Below are 15,391 nucleotides of genomic sequence, written 5' to 3' on the forward strand. Positions count from 1 at the left end.
CATGTCAAATCAAAAGGAATATTCCAAAACCCGTCAACACTTTAAAAGCTAAATTGTGAGGCTGTAAAGTATTCATCTCCTTTATAACAATAACACTAACTTTCCTCAGGTGCAATACTATATATTACCTTGCCAACTCACCCAAATTATTGATGTAAAAAATTGGAAGATCACCTGTTCACAATGAATTCATAAGAAGAAATACCCCCTCTCTCTGTAAGGTCCAACAGTATGGTAGTTTTTCAACAGATCAAACCAAAAAAGACGATGAAACAGCATTCAAGACAAGCCAGGGAAATGGTAAAAGAGAAACACAAATCCGGGGAAGGGTACAAGACCACCTTGAAGGCACTGAACATACATTGGAACTCAGTGCAGTCCACAGTGAAAAAGTGGGGGGAATAATGAAACCACAGCCACACTGCCTAGGTCAGACCGCCACTCTAAACTTAGTAGTCACTGGAGAAGAATGGCACTTGTAAGAGAGACTTGTGTGATGCCAACAGAGTGAACTGCAGAAGTCAGTGACTGTAAGTGGAGATGAAGTTCATGGTTCCACAATCTCTAAGACTTTGCATAAAAAGTTTATTTATAGAAGAGTGGCAAGGAAGGCTAAAAAAAAAAAGCATATCCTTGCCCGTAAAGACTTTGCAAAGCATCACTTCAAAAATACTGTAAAGATATGGAAAAAGGTCTTGTGGTCAGAGGAGACTACAGTGGAATTTATTGGCCTCAACTCTAAGCGGTACGTGTGGTGTAAATCTAATACTATGCATCAGCCAGGTAACACCATCCTTACTGTAAAGTATGGTGGAGGCAGCATCATGTTTAAAGGGATGTTTTTCAGCAGGAAATCTGGTCAGGATTGGTGGGAAGATGAATGCTGACAAACACAGAGAGATCCTGGAGGAAAACCCACTAGCCTCTGACAGAAAGCTTAAACTGGGGAGGATGTTCTCTCAGCAGGACAATGACCCAAAACACACAGCCAGAGCAACCATGGAGTGGCTTCAAGTGAAGGAAACAGATGTCCTTGAGCGGCCCGGTCAGTCCTGATCTTAACCTGATTGAACATCTCTGGCAACCACTGCTCCCCAACTAACCTGGCACAGCTTGAGCAATTTTACAAGGAATGGGCAAATCTTGCTCCATCACATTGTGCAAAGCTAATAGAGACTAATCCAAAAAGATTACTGCTTGTAATAGCTGTGAGAGGTGGTTCAACTAAGTACTGAGCAAAGGAGATGAATACTTCTGAATTTTTAGGTTTTGAATTTTCAGTTTTTCATACTTTACAGTTTTCCCTGTTTCTGGGGTGCTATTGAGTTAAATTGATCAAAACCCCTGGTTGTAATACTCATTATGAGAACAAAGTGTTGGGGGCTGAATACTTTTACAAGGCACCGTATGCCACTGATATTAAACCCATTTCTGATTCTGATGACCTGCAGGAAACTAGATACAGCTTCCAACAGAAACTATGAAGGATACTTGGTACTTTCCGATCTTCATTGATGACAAGCAGGTCAGTAAAACCTTTCTCAATGCACTGGGGTATAATTTTCTTCAGAGCCAGACCTCTTCTGTAGTAGACATGTGAGTTTGGAATCACCTTTGACAGCTGATCACAAAGCCGGACTGTTCTCTGTGAAACAAACACACCAGAGAGTTAAAAAGCATGAAATATGGCTCTGGACCCGTACTCACTGGGTTTAGAAGAATAAGGAATGATCACATTGAAACCTAACAAATGTTAAAACACCTAGATAGAGTGGATGTGGAGAGGATGTTTCTTATAGTAGTAAAATCTAGGATCGGAGGGCACAGCCTCAAAAGAGGATGTCCCTTTAGAATAGAGATAAGGCGTAATTTCTTTAACCAGAGGATGACAAATCTGTGTAATTTGTTGCCACAAAAGGCAGTGGAGGCTAAGTCATTGGGAATATTTAAAGTGGAGGTTGATCAGTTCTTGATTAGATAAAAGAGCAGAATTAGGCCATTTGGCCCATCAAGTCTGCTCCACCATTTCATCTTGGCTGATCCATTTACCCTCTCAGCCCCAATCTCCTGCCTTCTCCCCGTATCCATTCATTCCCTTCATTCCCTGACTAATCAAACTCTGCCTTAAATATACCCAATGACCTGGCCTCCACAGGCGCCAGTGGTAATGGATTCCATGGATTCACCACTCTCTAGCTAAAGAAATTCCTCCTCATTTCTGTTATAAGTGGATAGCCTTCTGTTTAAAAAGGACGCCCCCCCCCCCCCCCCATTTTAAGGCTATGCCCTCTGGCTATGCCCTCTGGACTCCACCACAACAGGAAACATCCTCTCTTCCGAGGCCTTTCAACATGCAAAAGGTTTCAATGAGATCACCTCTCATTCTTCTGAATTCCAGTGAGTACAGGTCCAGAGCCATCAAACGATCCTCATAAAATAAGCCTTCAAACCCAGAATCATTTTCATGAACCACCACAAAGCCATCAATTCTGTCATGCAAATCATATTCATATAACGTAAAGTGGTCCCAATTTTCTGTAATATCACAGGCTTCTATCATGTCAAGCAGTCTCATGTGTAGCACCTTGACAAAAGCCTTCTGAAAATCCAGGTACACTGATTCTCCTTTGTCTATCCTGCCTGTTAATTCTTCAAAGAATTTCAACAGATTCGTCAGGCAACATTTTCCCTTATGGAAACCATGTCGACTTTGGCCTATTTTATTATGTGCCTCCTAAACCACATCCTTAACAATTGACTCCAACATCTCCTCAACCACAGAGGTTAGGCTAACTGATCTATAATTTCCTTTCTTCTGTCTCCCTCCCTTCTTAAAGAGTGGAGTGATAATTGCAATTTTTCAGTCCTCCGGAACAATGCCAGAATCTAGTGATTCTTGAAAGATCATTACCAATGCCTCTTTCAGATTAGTCAGGGGTTGAGAGGGATAACATATCAGTCATGATGGAATGGCGGAGCAGACTCGATGGGCCAAATGGCTGAATCCTGCACTGATGTCTTATGATGTTATTTACTGGGTACACTGCTCCAGCCAGAGTTGGAGATAGGACAGAGTAGACGTTACACATCAAAAAAATCTAACGTGACGCAAATGAAGTCTATTTACTCAGGTAAGAATCCATAGAAAGAAGCAGAGGTACAGGGAGTAAAGCAAATGCTCCCAAGAAACACAGGAAAGAGCTTCCAAAAAAAAAGACAGTGAGTGGAGGAACTTACCGCTCATAACTCACAGTATTTGCTTAAAATCAACCACATCTTCACAAGAAAAATGAGAGAAGTAACAATAGAGACACAAGAGATACTGCAGATAATGGAAATTTGCACCTATATCTTATGGTCTTACTTATAGGTTTTTTATTACAATGTGTTGCAATGTAATGCTAACACAAAACAACACATTTCACAACATATGCCACAGATATTAAACCAGATTCTAATTCTGATTGAAGCAATTAATTAGAACATTCTGATTCTGTCCTGCTGAAATTCCATAGGGGAAAACAATCGATGATTGGTGCTGTTTATTAACATGTTGTTAAAGGTGTATTGCTGCCACTTAATGCACAGTTCATGACAGATCTGTTTTGTCACTTAACCTTCTGGTCAGTTGTACATCAATAGATTCATCCTTCAGCACTGTAACGGGTACATTTTGGATGTATGCAGTTTGTCTCGACGGCTTTTAGAACAGACACCAATATTGAATATTCAAAGGGGTTCTGCTAAATAGGATGTGCTACCATTGTAAGTACGTAATTCTGTTAATTTATCTGACTATATTCAAAAGGTTAAGGTAAGTGATTATACTATTGTTAACTGTTTATTGTTATAAGACCATAAGATATAGGAGCAGAATTAGGCCATTTGGTCCATTGAGTCTGCTCCACCATTTCATCATGGCTGATCCAATTTTCCTCTCAGCCCCAATCTCCTGCCTTCTCATTATATCCCTTCTTGCCCTGACCCAACAAGAATCTATCAAACTCTGCCTTAAATATACATAAAGACTTGGCCTCCATAACTGTCTGTGGCGAAGAATTCTAGATTCATCACCCTCTGGCTAAAGAAGTTCTTCCTAATACCAGGGTCCTGTCAATCAGCCACTGCTTATCCATGCTAGAATCTTTCCTGTAATACCATGGGCACATAGCTTGCTATGCAGCCTCATGTGTAGCACTTTGTCAAAGACCTGCTGGAAATCCAAGTACACAACATCAACTAATTTTCCTTTGTCTATCCTGTTTGACATTTTTTCAGAGAATTCCAACAAGTTTGTCAGGCAAGATTTTCCCTTAAGGAAACCATGCTGACTACTGTCTATTTTTTCATATGTTCCAAGTACCTCATTCTTAATAACTGACTCCAATATCTACACAGCCAGAGGTCAGACTAACTGGCCTATAGTTTCCTTTCTTCTGCCCCTCTCCCTTCTTGAAGAGTGGAATGACATTTGTAATTTTCCAATCATCCAGAACCATTCCAGAACCTAGTGATAACTAAAAGATCATCACTAATGCCTTCAGGATCTCTTCAACCACCCCTTTCAGAACCCTAGGGTGTACACCATCTGGTCCAGGTGACTTATCTACCCTCAGACCTTTTAGTTTCCCAAGAACCTTCTCTCTCGTTACGGTAACTTCACACACTCCATAACCCCTGACTCCTGGAACTTCCACCATACTGCCAACGCCTTCCACAGTAAAGACTGATGCAAAATACTTATTCAGTTCCTCTGCCATTACCTTGGCCCCCATGACTACCTCTCCAGCATAATTTTCCAGAGGTGCTAACTGCATTTCATTAGCCTTGTATCTGTACTCAGCACAATAACAATAAAGTTGAATCTAATCTAATCTAATCTTAATGATGTTTTAGTTGCCTTCTGTTGGTTTTTAAAAGCTTCCCCATCCTCTAACTTCCCACTAATTTTTTCTCAATTATACGCCCTCTCTTTGGCTTTGACTTCTCTTTTAGCCACGAATGTGTCATCTTTCTTTTAGAATACTTCTTCCTCTTTGGGACATATATATTCTGTGCCCTCTGAATTGCTTCCAGAAATTGCAGCATTGCTGCTCTGATGTCATCCCTGCCAGTGTTCTTTTCTAATCAATTCTGTCCAATTCCTCCCTCATGCCTCTGTAATTCCTTTTACTCCACTGTAATACTGATACACCTGACTTCAGCTTCTCCTCAAATTTCAGAGTGAATTCGATCATATTATGATCAGTTGCCCCTACAGGTTCTTCTACCTTAAGCTCTCAAATCAACTCCACAACACCCAATCCAGAATAGCTGATTCTTAGTGTGCTTAACCACGAGCTGCTCTAAAAAGCCATCTCGTTGGCACTCTAGAAATTCACCCTCCTGGTATCCAGCACCAACCTGATTTTCCCAATCTACCTGCATATTGAATCCCCCATGACTATCGTAACATTGCCTTTAGGCATGCATTTTCTATCTCCCTTTATCATTTGTAGGCCACGTCCTTACTACTATTTGGGGGTCTGTACGCAACTCCCATCGGGGTCTTTTAACCTTTGCAGTTCCTTAGCTCTATAAACAATGATTCAACACCTTCTGACCCTATGTCACCTCTCCCTAATGATCTGATTTCATTTTTTACCAACAGAGCATTGCCGCCCTCTCTGCCTTCCTGCCTGTCCTTTCAATACAATGTGTATGCTTGGACATTAAGCCCCCACTTGTAGCCTTCTTTCAGCCATGATCCAGTGATTCCTACATTACACCTGCCAATCTGCAACTGTGTAACAAGTTCACCTACCTTATTCCGTAAACTGCGCACATTCAAGTGCAACACCTTCAGTCCTGTATTCACCCTTCTCAATTTTGTCCACCTTTTACATTGCAACTCATCCTGTTGACTGCTCTATCAACAACCTCTCCTCACTATGCACTGCCCATCTGTAAACCAGCTACCTCATCCACAGTACTATTATCCGCCTTTCCTATGATACAAAACATCATGTAAGGAGAATGAGATTCACTTGGGTCCTCCTGAACACTCTCTTGCCCGGAGGTGTGCTGTATGAATAAAGACTCTTATAACCGCGTGGCTCTGTTTTAGTCACAACACTTGGGCGGGGTGAGACTGGGTGCCACGGTAGTGTAGCAGCTAGCAAGATACTTCCAGAGTTCAGGGCATTCTGGAGTTCTAAGTAAAATTCCCATGCCATCTGTAAGGAGTTTGTATGTTCTCCCCATGACCATGTGCGTTTCCTCCGGGTCCTCCCACAGTTCATTGAGCCACAAAGGCTTGTATCTCTAATTAAATAAGTAATCATGTCAGGAGAATGAGATTCACTTGGGTTCTTCTGGACTCTCCCTGCTCAGGGAATAAAGACTTTTATATTTCCCAGTTACAGCTTCTGCGTGGCCCAGTTTTAGTCAGTCACAACACTGGAAGCGCACATTTCACCTGTGCACCCATGGGAAACCCAAAATGGTCACAGGAAGTACATGCAGACTCCACACAGACAGCATGAGAGGTCACTATCAAACAAGCGATTGTGAGGCAGTGGCTCTATTTTCCTTTCAGTTTCAATCAGGAAAGGACACTCAGTCACCGCAATGGAAGTGAGACTGAAAGCTATTATAAATATTTGGGGTCTTGGCAAGATTTAAGATTAAAGACTGTTTATTTCTAGTACACCACTGTAAAGAACAAAATAACTGTTACTCTGCATCTGACGCAACACCAAAAAGCACAATAATATAAAAACACATAATAAATAATAAACACCTGAGATAACTTATACATAGTTTGATTGTACATCCATAAAGTGACGCTAGGCTCAGGAGTGTCTGTACATAAGGTGACTGACAGGAAATGATGAAGTAGTGATGGCTGTGGATATGGAGGGTGGGTTAGTGGATGGAGGTGTGGATCAGCCTGTTTGGGGAAAGTAACTTTTAGAGTCTGGTGTTCCTGCCGTAGATGCTATGTAGCCTCCTCCCTGATGCGAGTGAGACAAACAGTCCAAGAGAAGGGTGGATGATGTTACTGGCCAATGAAAAGATTTGTGGATGCATTCTTGAGTGAAGCCAAGAGTACGTGGGGTATGTGCTCATTATTGCCACATGTATCAAGATACAGTGAAAAGCTTTAATTTTGTGTGTCATCCAGACAGATCATAAAAGAACCCACATTCTTCCCCAAACCACCTCCTTTCTCCCATTCTGGATCCCCACTCACTCCTTCGCTTCTCCTCACTTGCCCTGTTCCTTCCCTTTCTCTCATGGTCCACTCTCCTCTCCCATCAGATTCCTTAATCTTTAGAGTTTTTCCTCTTCCACCTATCACCTCCCAGCTTCTTACTTCCTTCCCCTTCACCTGGTTTCACCTATCAAGACTGTGCTCCTTCCTCTCATCCCACTTTATTCTAGCATCATCCCCGCTTCCTTTTCAGGGTCTTGGCCTGAAGCACCAACTGTTTATTCCTCTCTATGGATGCTGTCTGACCTGCTGAATTCATAGAGCATTTTGTGTGTGTTGCTCTGGATTTCCAGCATCTACAGAATCTGGCCTTATCCTGCTCCTATGTCTGCTGGTGTTATGACATACCCCTCGAGGACGATCCGACGTCGTGATGAGGACCATAGGGGTCACCTCCCGATTGAAGTAGGATGAAAATTCATCTGTTGCCTCATCAAAAGCCACCTGTGGAGGATTCAATTTTATTTTAAACACACATTCTATTTACTTGTACCATAATAACCACCTGAAGGTGAAGAATATATTTTATACACTTCGAAGACACACAGATTTTTACAGATATACTGTGGGGAGCACTCTAACTAGCTGTATCATCATCTGATATGGACGAGCCAGTGCTCTGAATCAGAAAAAGCTGCAGGAAGTTGTAAATTCAGCCAGCAGCGTTGTGGGCACTAGCCTACCCAGCAGAGAAACACAGAAAACCGACAGCACAATACAGGCCCTTCAGCCCACAATGCTGTGCCGAACATGTACTTACTTTAGAAATTACCTTGGGTTACCTATAGACCTCTAAGCTCCATGTACCTATAGGGTCTTTTAAGGTCTCTTAACAGACCCTATTGTATCCGCCTCCAACACCGTTCCCAGCAGCCCATTCCACACACTCACCACTCTCTGCGTAAAAAACTTACCCCTGACATCTCCTCTGTACCTACTTCCTAGCACCTGTGTCCTCCCGTGTTGGCCATTTTGGCCCCGGGAAAAAGCTTCTGACTATCCACATGATCAATGCCTCTCATAATCTTATACAGCTCTATCAGGTCACCTCTCATCCTCCGTTACTCCAAGGAGAATGGGCTAAGTTCACTCAACCTATTCTCATAAGGCATGCTCACCAATTCAGGCAACATCCTTGTAAATCTCCTCTGCACCCTTTCTATAGTTTCTTCACCTTCAGCATTGAGGAGATCTTCAAAAGGCGATACCCCAAAAAGTGGCATCAAGTCTTAAGGACCTCATCCCTCAGGACATGCCCTCTTTTCATTGCTACCACCAAGGAGGTGGTACAGGAGCCTGAAAACACAAACTCAATGATTCAGGAACAGCTTCTTCTCCTCTGCTATCAGATTTCTGAATGGACAATGCACCCATGAACACCACCTCACCAGTTGTTTTGCTCTCTTTCTGCACTACTAATTTGATTTAATATGCATTTCTTATTGTAATTTATAGCTTTTTTTATTATTTTGTATTGTAATTTACTGCTGCCGCAAAACAAAAAAAATTCACAACGTGCAGTAATAGTAAACATGACTGATTCTGAAGTATCTGGCTTGAATTCAAAACACTTAACAACAAGTGATCTATGAGGCTGAAGTGAGAAAATCAGTGGTTGTGAAAATCAGGGCACCTGACTTTCACAATCACTCTGCACAAAGGAAATGTGTGGTCCCCATCCTCTGTCACAGAAAATTTCAATCCTTTCATTAGAAAAAGACAATGGGCATGGAACTCCACAGTAGAAACATACACTCTGAGTAAAAATGCAGACATGGGCAGCCTTTCACTAAAGTTTACAAGACTTTGGACAATGCTTAGAAAATTACCTCCTCGTCGTTCGGGTCCACAACTGTTTCATCGTACACCCGCTGGTTTTCAATTGTCTTTGGAACTGGTTTTGGTGGAGCCTTAAACCAGAAGTCAGAATTTGAGAGCAAAGTTAGTTACTTCAAAACATCTGAGTGGCAATTTTCTCATTAACATTAAAAATAAATCCACATCCTCAATGGCTACATTCAATGCTATTCTCCCTTCCTCTTTTCCCAACCATGATTCCCCTTCCCACTCTCGGTCCACAATAGGAACCCATATCAGAATCAGGTTTATCATCAAATATGTCACGAAATTTGTTTTTTTCTCGCGGTAGTAGTACAGTGTAATACATAAAATTGCTACAGAACTGTACAAAAATTTTAGGAACTCTATATACATATGTGCCTGAAACGTTTACACTCTACTGTATTACACTGCACTGCTGCCACAAAAACACAAATTTTACAGCGTCTGTCAGTGATAATAAACCAAATGCTGAGTAGAGAAGGGGCAATATTGAGCTTTATTAGATTTATTTATCACATTTGCATCAAAAAAGAATGAAGTGTGTTGTTTGAGGATTCAGGACGTGAACCTGAATCCTGGAATCAAAGTGTCACACTATATGGAAAAAGACCCTTCGGTCCAACTGGTCATTTCAACCAAGATGTCCATCCAACATCTACCGTAGATTCCGGACTACAGAGCGCACCTGATTAAAAGCCGCAGGCTCTAATTTTAGAAATAAAATCAATTTTTTAATTGTAAAGGCCGCACCGGATTTTAGGCCGCACCGCTACTTTTAAATATACATACGTATCGGTAACACAAATTACGTTGCATATACTTTTTTACTGAACAGCACGAACAACATTCCAATATCTCCTAGCGACTGGTAAAAATATATATACTGCAGCCTACCAGGAAAAGTTATTGATCGACTTTAACTTAAAAGCAGCGTTTTCGCTCGGGTCTAATCGGGTCTGACGCGCTTGCGCAATGCGATCGGGTCTAATCGGGTCTGACGCGCTTGCGCAATGCGATCGGGTCTAATCGGGTCTGACGCGCTTGCGCATTGCGATCGGGTCTAATCGGGTCTGACGCGCTTGCGCAATGCGATCGGGTCTAATCGGGTCTGACGCGCTTGCGCAATGCGATCGGGTCTAATCGGGTCTGACGCGCTTGCGCAATGCGATCGGGTCTAATCGGGTCTGACGCGCTCGGGTCTTGCTTTTCTTCGAGTATTTTCCATGTTGATGAGGGTGAGTACAAATGACTGATTTACAATCATTTAATTGTGAAAGTGCGCTTGATTTATCGTACAATTTCATTGGACCTCTGTGAACTACTCATCAATTTTATTGGTCTACTGTTACGAGGCAAAATGTTTACGAGGCGGCATGAAAAAAAACCATGTATTAGCCGCTCTGGATTATAGGCCGCAGAGTTCAAAGCTGTTCAAAATGTGGGAAAAAAGTAGCGGCTTATAATCCGGAATCTACGGTAAATTAGATACAGTTTGTGAACCCTTTCAAATTTTCTCTATTTCTGCATAAATATGACCTAAAATGTAATCAGATCTTTGCACAAGTTCTAAAACTAGATAAAGAGAACCCAGTTAAATAAATACTTTTTTATTTATTGAGAAAAATGATCCAATATTACATGTATTTGTTGAAAAAAGTATGTGAACCTCCAGGATTATCAGTTCATTTACAGGGGAAGCTGGAGTCAGGTGTTCCAATCAATGGGATGACAATCAGTTGTGAGTGTTGGAGGCCCTGCCTATTTAAAGAGCATAAACTTGGGTTTTCACGATCAAAGTCTGATCTTCACCACACAGGTTTCTGGAAGCATGTCATGTCTCAATCAAAGGAGATTTCTGAAGACTTCAGAAGAAATGTTATTGATGCTCACCAGGCTGGGAAAGGATACAAAACCATTTCTAAAGAGTTTTGGGCTCCAGCAATCCACAGTCAGGCAAATGGTGTACAAATGGAGGAACCTATGAAACATGGTGGTGGCAGTGTCATGGTTTGGACCTGCTTTGCTGCCTTGGGACCAGTAAGGCTTGCCATCATTGATGGAACTATGAAACCCAGGAATGTTGAGCTGCCAGCCCTGTCCCTCCAACAACAGAATACTCCTAATGTTGAAATAAACTCATTTCAGCCCATCAGTCCCAGCATGTTTATTAGCCTGACATTGGCTCTCGTTCTTTACAGACTGTCTTGTCATACATACATTCTCCCACTTGCTATTCTAATTCAAACTCTGCCAAGTGACACCATCAAACCTCCTGGTGAGGATATTGGTTCCCCTCCGGTTCAGATGCAAATGGCCTTGTTTGTCCCGGTCTCCCACCTGCCTGGAAGGGAGCCCATTGATCCATGAATCTGAAGCCCTCACTCCTGCATCAGATCATCATCAACATATTAAAGTGCACGCATTATCGAATTCTCACCACACCAGCACTTGGTTTGGGGGCATAATTCCAAGACTGCAATCCTAGAAGTCCTGCTTTTTTACCGAGTTCCCGAAAATCACTTTGTAGGACCTCATACCTGCTTGTTTAACCCCTTCCGTGTAGCAAGAAGAAAGCTCCCCTCCTCAATGTACCCGTTCCACTTTCCCTTCGAGAGGCCTTGTCTCAGCCACCACTTTACCTGGGGTTTAAAAGGCACCAGAAGCGCGGTCTATATATCCTTATATCTGCCTATGTATCCTGTTCCTTTATGTGACCGGACTTTCATTTCCCTCGCGACCCAGAGGAACAATTGTTCTAATGAATTAATCCTCTCATCACTGGAAGTGACTGCACTCTCGCCCACCAACTGCTGTGTGCGAGGGCGCTCGCACTGGTCATGGGGCCGGGGAGGGACAGACTGAGGTCCTCACGTATTTACAGAGTGGAAAAGCACTTCCTATAATTTAAAGCAGGAGAATCAGCAAAAAAAATTCTGAATTGTACTAGCAAATTCTACAGGAAAATGTCAAGAGTATTCGTCCATGAACTGAAGCTCAAGAGAAAGTGGGTCGTGCAGTAAGACAATGACCCTAAACACACAAGTCAGTCTACCAAAGAATGGATGAAGCAGAAAAATTTCACGTTTTGGAATGGTCAAGTCAAAATCCTGCCCTTAATCCTAAGAAATGTTGTGGAAGGAAGCCCATCAATATCCCCAGAATTGAAGAAGTTTTGTAAGCAGGACTGACCTAAATGACCTAAAATTCCTCCAAGTCAATGTGCAGGACTGATCATCAACTACCAGAAATATTTGGCTTAAGTTATTGCTGTACAAGTGGATCACACCAGTTATCGAAAACAAAGGTTCACATACTTTCTCCAATACATATAATATTGGATCATTTTTCTCAATAAATACATGAACAAGTATAGTTTTTTGTGTTATTTATTTAATTGGGTTCTGTTTAACTAGTTTTAGAACTAGTTATGACTAGTTTAGAACTAGTCATATTTATGCAGAAACAGAGAAAATTCGAAAGGGTTCACAAACTAACTTCTTATAACGATTTTTCTCAATGTCCTACCATACTTTTCATGCAAACTTCTGTTATTTTTTGACTTGCATCCTGTGCTGTCAGGAGATCTAAAGGCAACTCCTACCACAACTACGTTCCTTCACTATTTCACACCCCCACCCAAATGTTCCTACATCTTAATGTTTCACGGCAAGCTCACAACAAGATGAGCTATACTGATCATATCCTTTATTATGAGCTACCCCACCTTTTCCTTCCTGACTCTTGCAAATTTCTATAGAAATGCTGTGGAGAGCATTCTAGCTGGTGTGGGGTGGGGAGACACTGTAAAGAACCGCAGAAAGTTGTAAACTCAGCCATCTCTGTTGTGACCACTAGCTTCCGCAGCACGGAGAAGACTTTCAAAAGGTGATACCCCAAAAAGGCTCATCCATCATTAAGGACCCCCACACCCCCACCACCCAATGACATACCCTCTTCTCATTGCCACCATCAAGGAGGTGGCACAGGAGCCTGAAGACACACACTCAATGATTCAGAACCAGCTTCTTCCCTTCCACCATCAGATTTCTGAATGGGCAATGAACCCATATACACATCCTCACTATATATTTTTTGCTTTCTTTTTGCATTACTTACTAAATTTATTTATATACATATTATTTATTGTTATTTATGTTTTATTATTTAGTACTGTAAGGTACTACTGCTGTAAACAACAAATCTCATGACATATGCTGGTGATATCAAAGCTGATTCTGTGATGTCGTACCCTAGCCTCAGTTACCTCATTGTATGTCTGATAGCCAGATCAGGGCCACGTGGTAGTGTAACAGTTAGCATAGTGCTTTACATTGCCAGTAATCCAGATTCAATTCCGACCACCAAGGAGTCTGTACATTCTCCCCGTGTCCATGTTGGTTTCCTCCAGGTGCTCCAGTTTCCTCCCACATTCCAAATTAGGGTTAATAAGTTGTGGGCATGCTGTGTTGGTCATTGATGCAAATGATGCTTTTCACTGTATGTTTCGAGGTAAATGTGACAAATAAAAGTTAACCTTCATTCTTCTGAACTCCTACCTCACGTGACACAGCACAAAGTGATGATGAAGACCCTCCCTGTAAATTTTAAATATACATTAAGTGTACATTCTCCCTGTGACCAATGTTAACGAATAAATGGTTACCTTATCTCCAAGTGCCTCTCTCTCCTTCTTCCGTTTCTTTCTGGCCTCCAGTTGTTCCTGAAGAATGGGAAAAGATAAAATACAATCAATGTTAAAAGAGGCACAAGCGCTGTTCCTTCACAGAAACCCACCCACGATTCACAGCACCCAATATCAGGCCAGAATGACATCAGTTACTTCTCAAAAGAAGTGCTACAGCATGTTGATAAGCTTGCAGTAAGGGTCAGCCTGAAAGCTATACCACAGAGAAAATCAACCACACAGCTGGTGGAGTACAAAAATATCTGCGAGGTAATGTTGCAGCTCTATAAAGCCCTGGTCAGATAACATTTGAAAAACCGTGTTCAGTTCTATTAGTTAGTTAGTTAGTTAAGCCCATCATCCCTACAGAGAAATAGGCCGCTGACAACAACTCGCCAGAAGTCCTCCATCTGAGCCAGCCTGGTGGTGGTCCTGGATGATCGGCTATGCACTTGCAGTTTTCACCACATGGTGAAGACGCAAGTCTTCTATGTGAAAATCCTTCCTGACCCAGGGATGAGGACTTCGGAGTTTCTGTTAGCATTTCTGTAGCTGAAAGACCTGCAATCAGTTTTCACTGTCAGTGGTGGTTGAGACGGGCAGATTAGCAAGATTTAACAGTCATTTAGATAAGAATGTGGACAGGATGGGTTTAGAGGGCTACAAGCAGATGGGATGAGCTTGCAGGGCAACAGTGAGCATGGAGCAGATGGGCCAAAGGGCATGTTTCCATGACATAAGACTCTATGGCCTCCATGGCCCAGGAATAAAGTGGGAGAGCCTCAGAATAGAGGAAGATCCATTTAGAATGGAGATAAGGAGGAATTTCTTTAGCCAGAGGGTGGTGAATCTGTGAAATTCATCACCACAGGCAACTGTGGAGGCCAAGTCATTGGGTATATTTAAGGCAGAGATTGATAGATTCTTGATTAGTCAGGACACAACGGATACGGGGAGAAGGCAGGAGATTGGCGCTTAGAGGGAAATGGATCAGAAATGATGAAATGGCACAGGAGACTCGATGAGCCAAATGGTCTAATTCTGCTCCTACATCTTATGGCCTTATGGAGTTTGATAGGCTCTTAATAAGGATGTCAAAATTTACAGGAAGAAAGCAGGAGAATGAATTTGAAAAAAAAATTAGCCATGATTAAATGGTGAGTAGATTCAATGGGCCAAATGGCCTAATTCTGCTGCTTGGTCCTAAGGTCTCATGGATTCCAAAAGCTACAAAGTATGCATGAAGGTAAATTCCACAATGGGAACATGATGGTCTTAATTCTGCTCCTATGGCTTAAGGTGTACATGACAGTTCTTCAAGTGCCTGTGTAGTCTTAGTAGTATTGCCAGCGGCCTTAACAACATCCTCATTTTTATTATCCACTGGAAATTTGTGTCTCTATCACATGTGAGCAGGAAGGTCATGGTGTATATTGTAAATCAGACAAGCTCCATTCAATTGATGGCAGGAAGAGGAGATTTCTAAAAACAAATATTACAATTTACCATTACAACTCTTCCTGAATGCATGCTCAGATGCTTTCCCTGACCTCTTCCCATGTGAAGACCATTACTCACCGATTCAAACACTGTCAGCCAGACCACATTTT

General features: G+C 42.0%; 1 protein-coding gene across 1 annotated transcript in view; it reads right to left on the reverse strand.

The window, feature by feature from the left end:
- Positions 1–15,391, reverse strand: part of rpf1 (ribosome production factor 1 homolog) — a 43,739-nt gene that overhangs the window by 9,233 nt on the left and 19,115 nt on the right. Inside the window, exons 2-5 of the mRNA XM_073062531.1 lie at positions 13,761–13,817; positions 9,085–9,165; positions 7,604–7,699; positions 1,492–1,645 (exon numbers count right to left, since the gene is read on the reverse strand). Of these exons, the coding sequence (XP_072918632.1) occupies positions 1,492–1,645; positions 7,604–7,699; positions 9,085–9,165; positions 13,761–13,817 (388 nt within the window). The remainder of the gene's footprint in view (positions 1–1,491; positions 1,646–7,603; positions 7,700–9,084; positions 9,166–13,760; positions 13,818–15,391) is intronic.

This window comes from Hemitrygon akajei, chromosome 12 (genome assembly GCF_048418815.1).
Source record: "Hemitrygon akajei chromosome 12, sHemAka1.3, whole genome shotgun sequence".
Classification (NCBI taxonomy): domain Eukaryota; kingdom Metazoa; phylum Chordata; class Chondrichthyes; order Myliobatiformes; family Dasyatidae; genus Hemitrygon; species Hemitrygon akajei.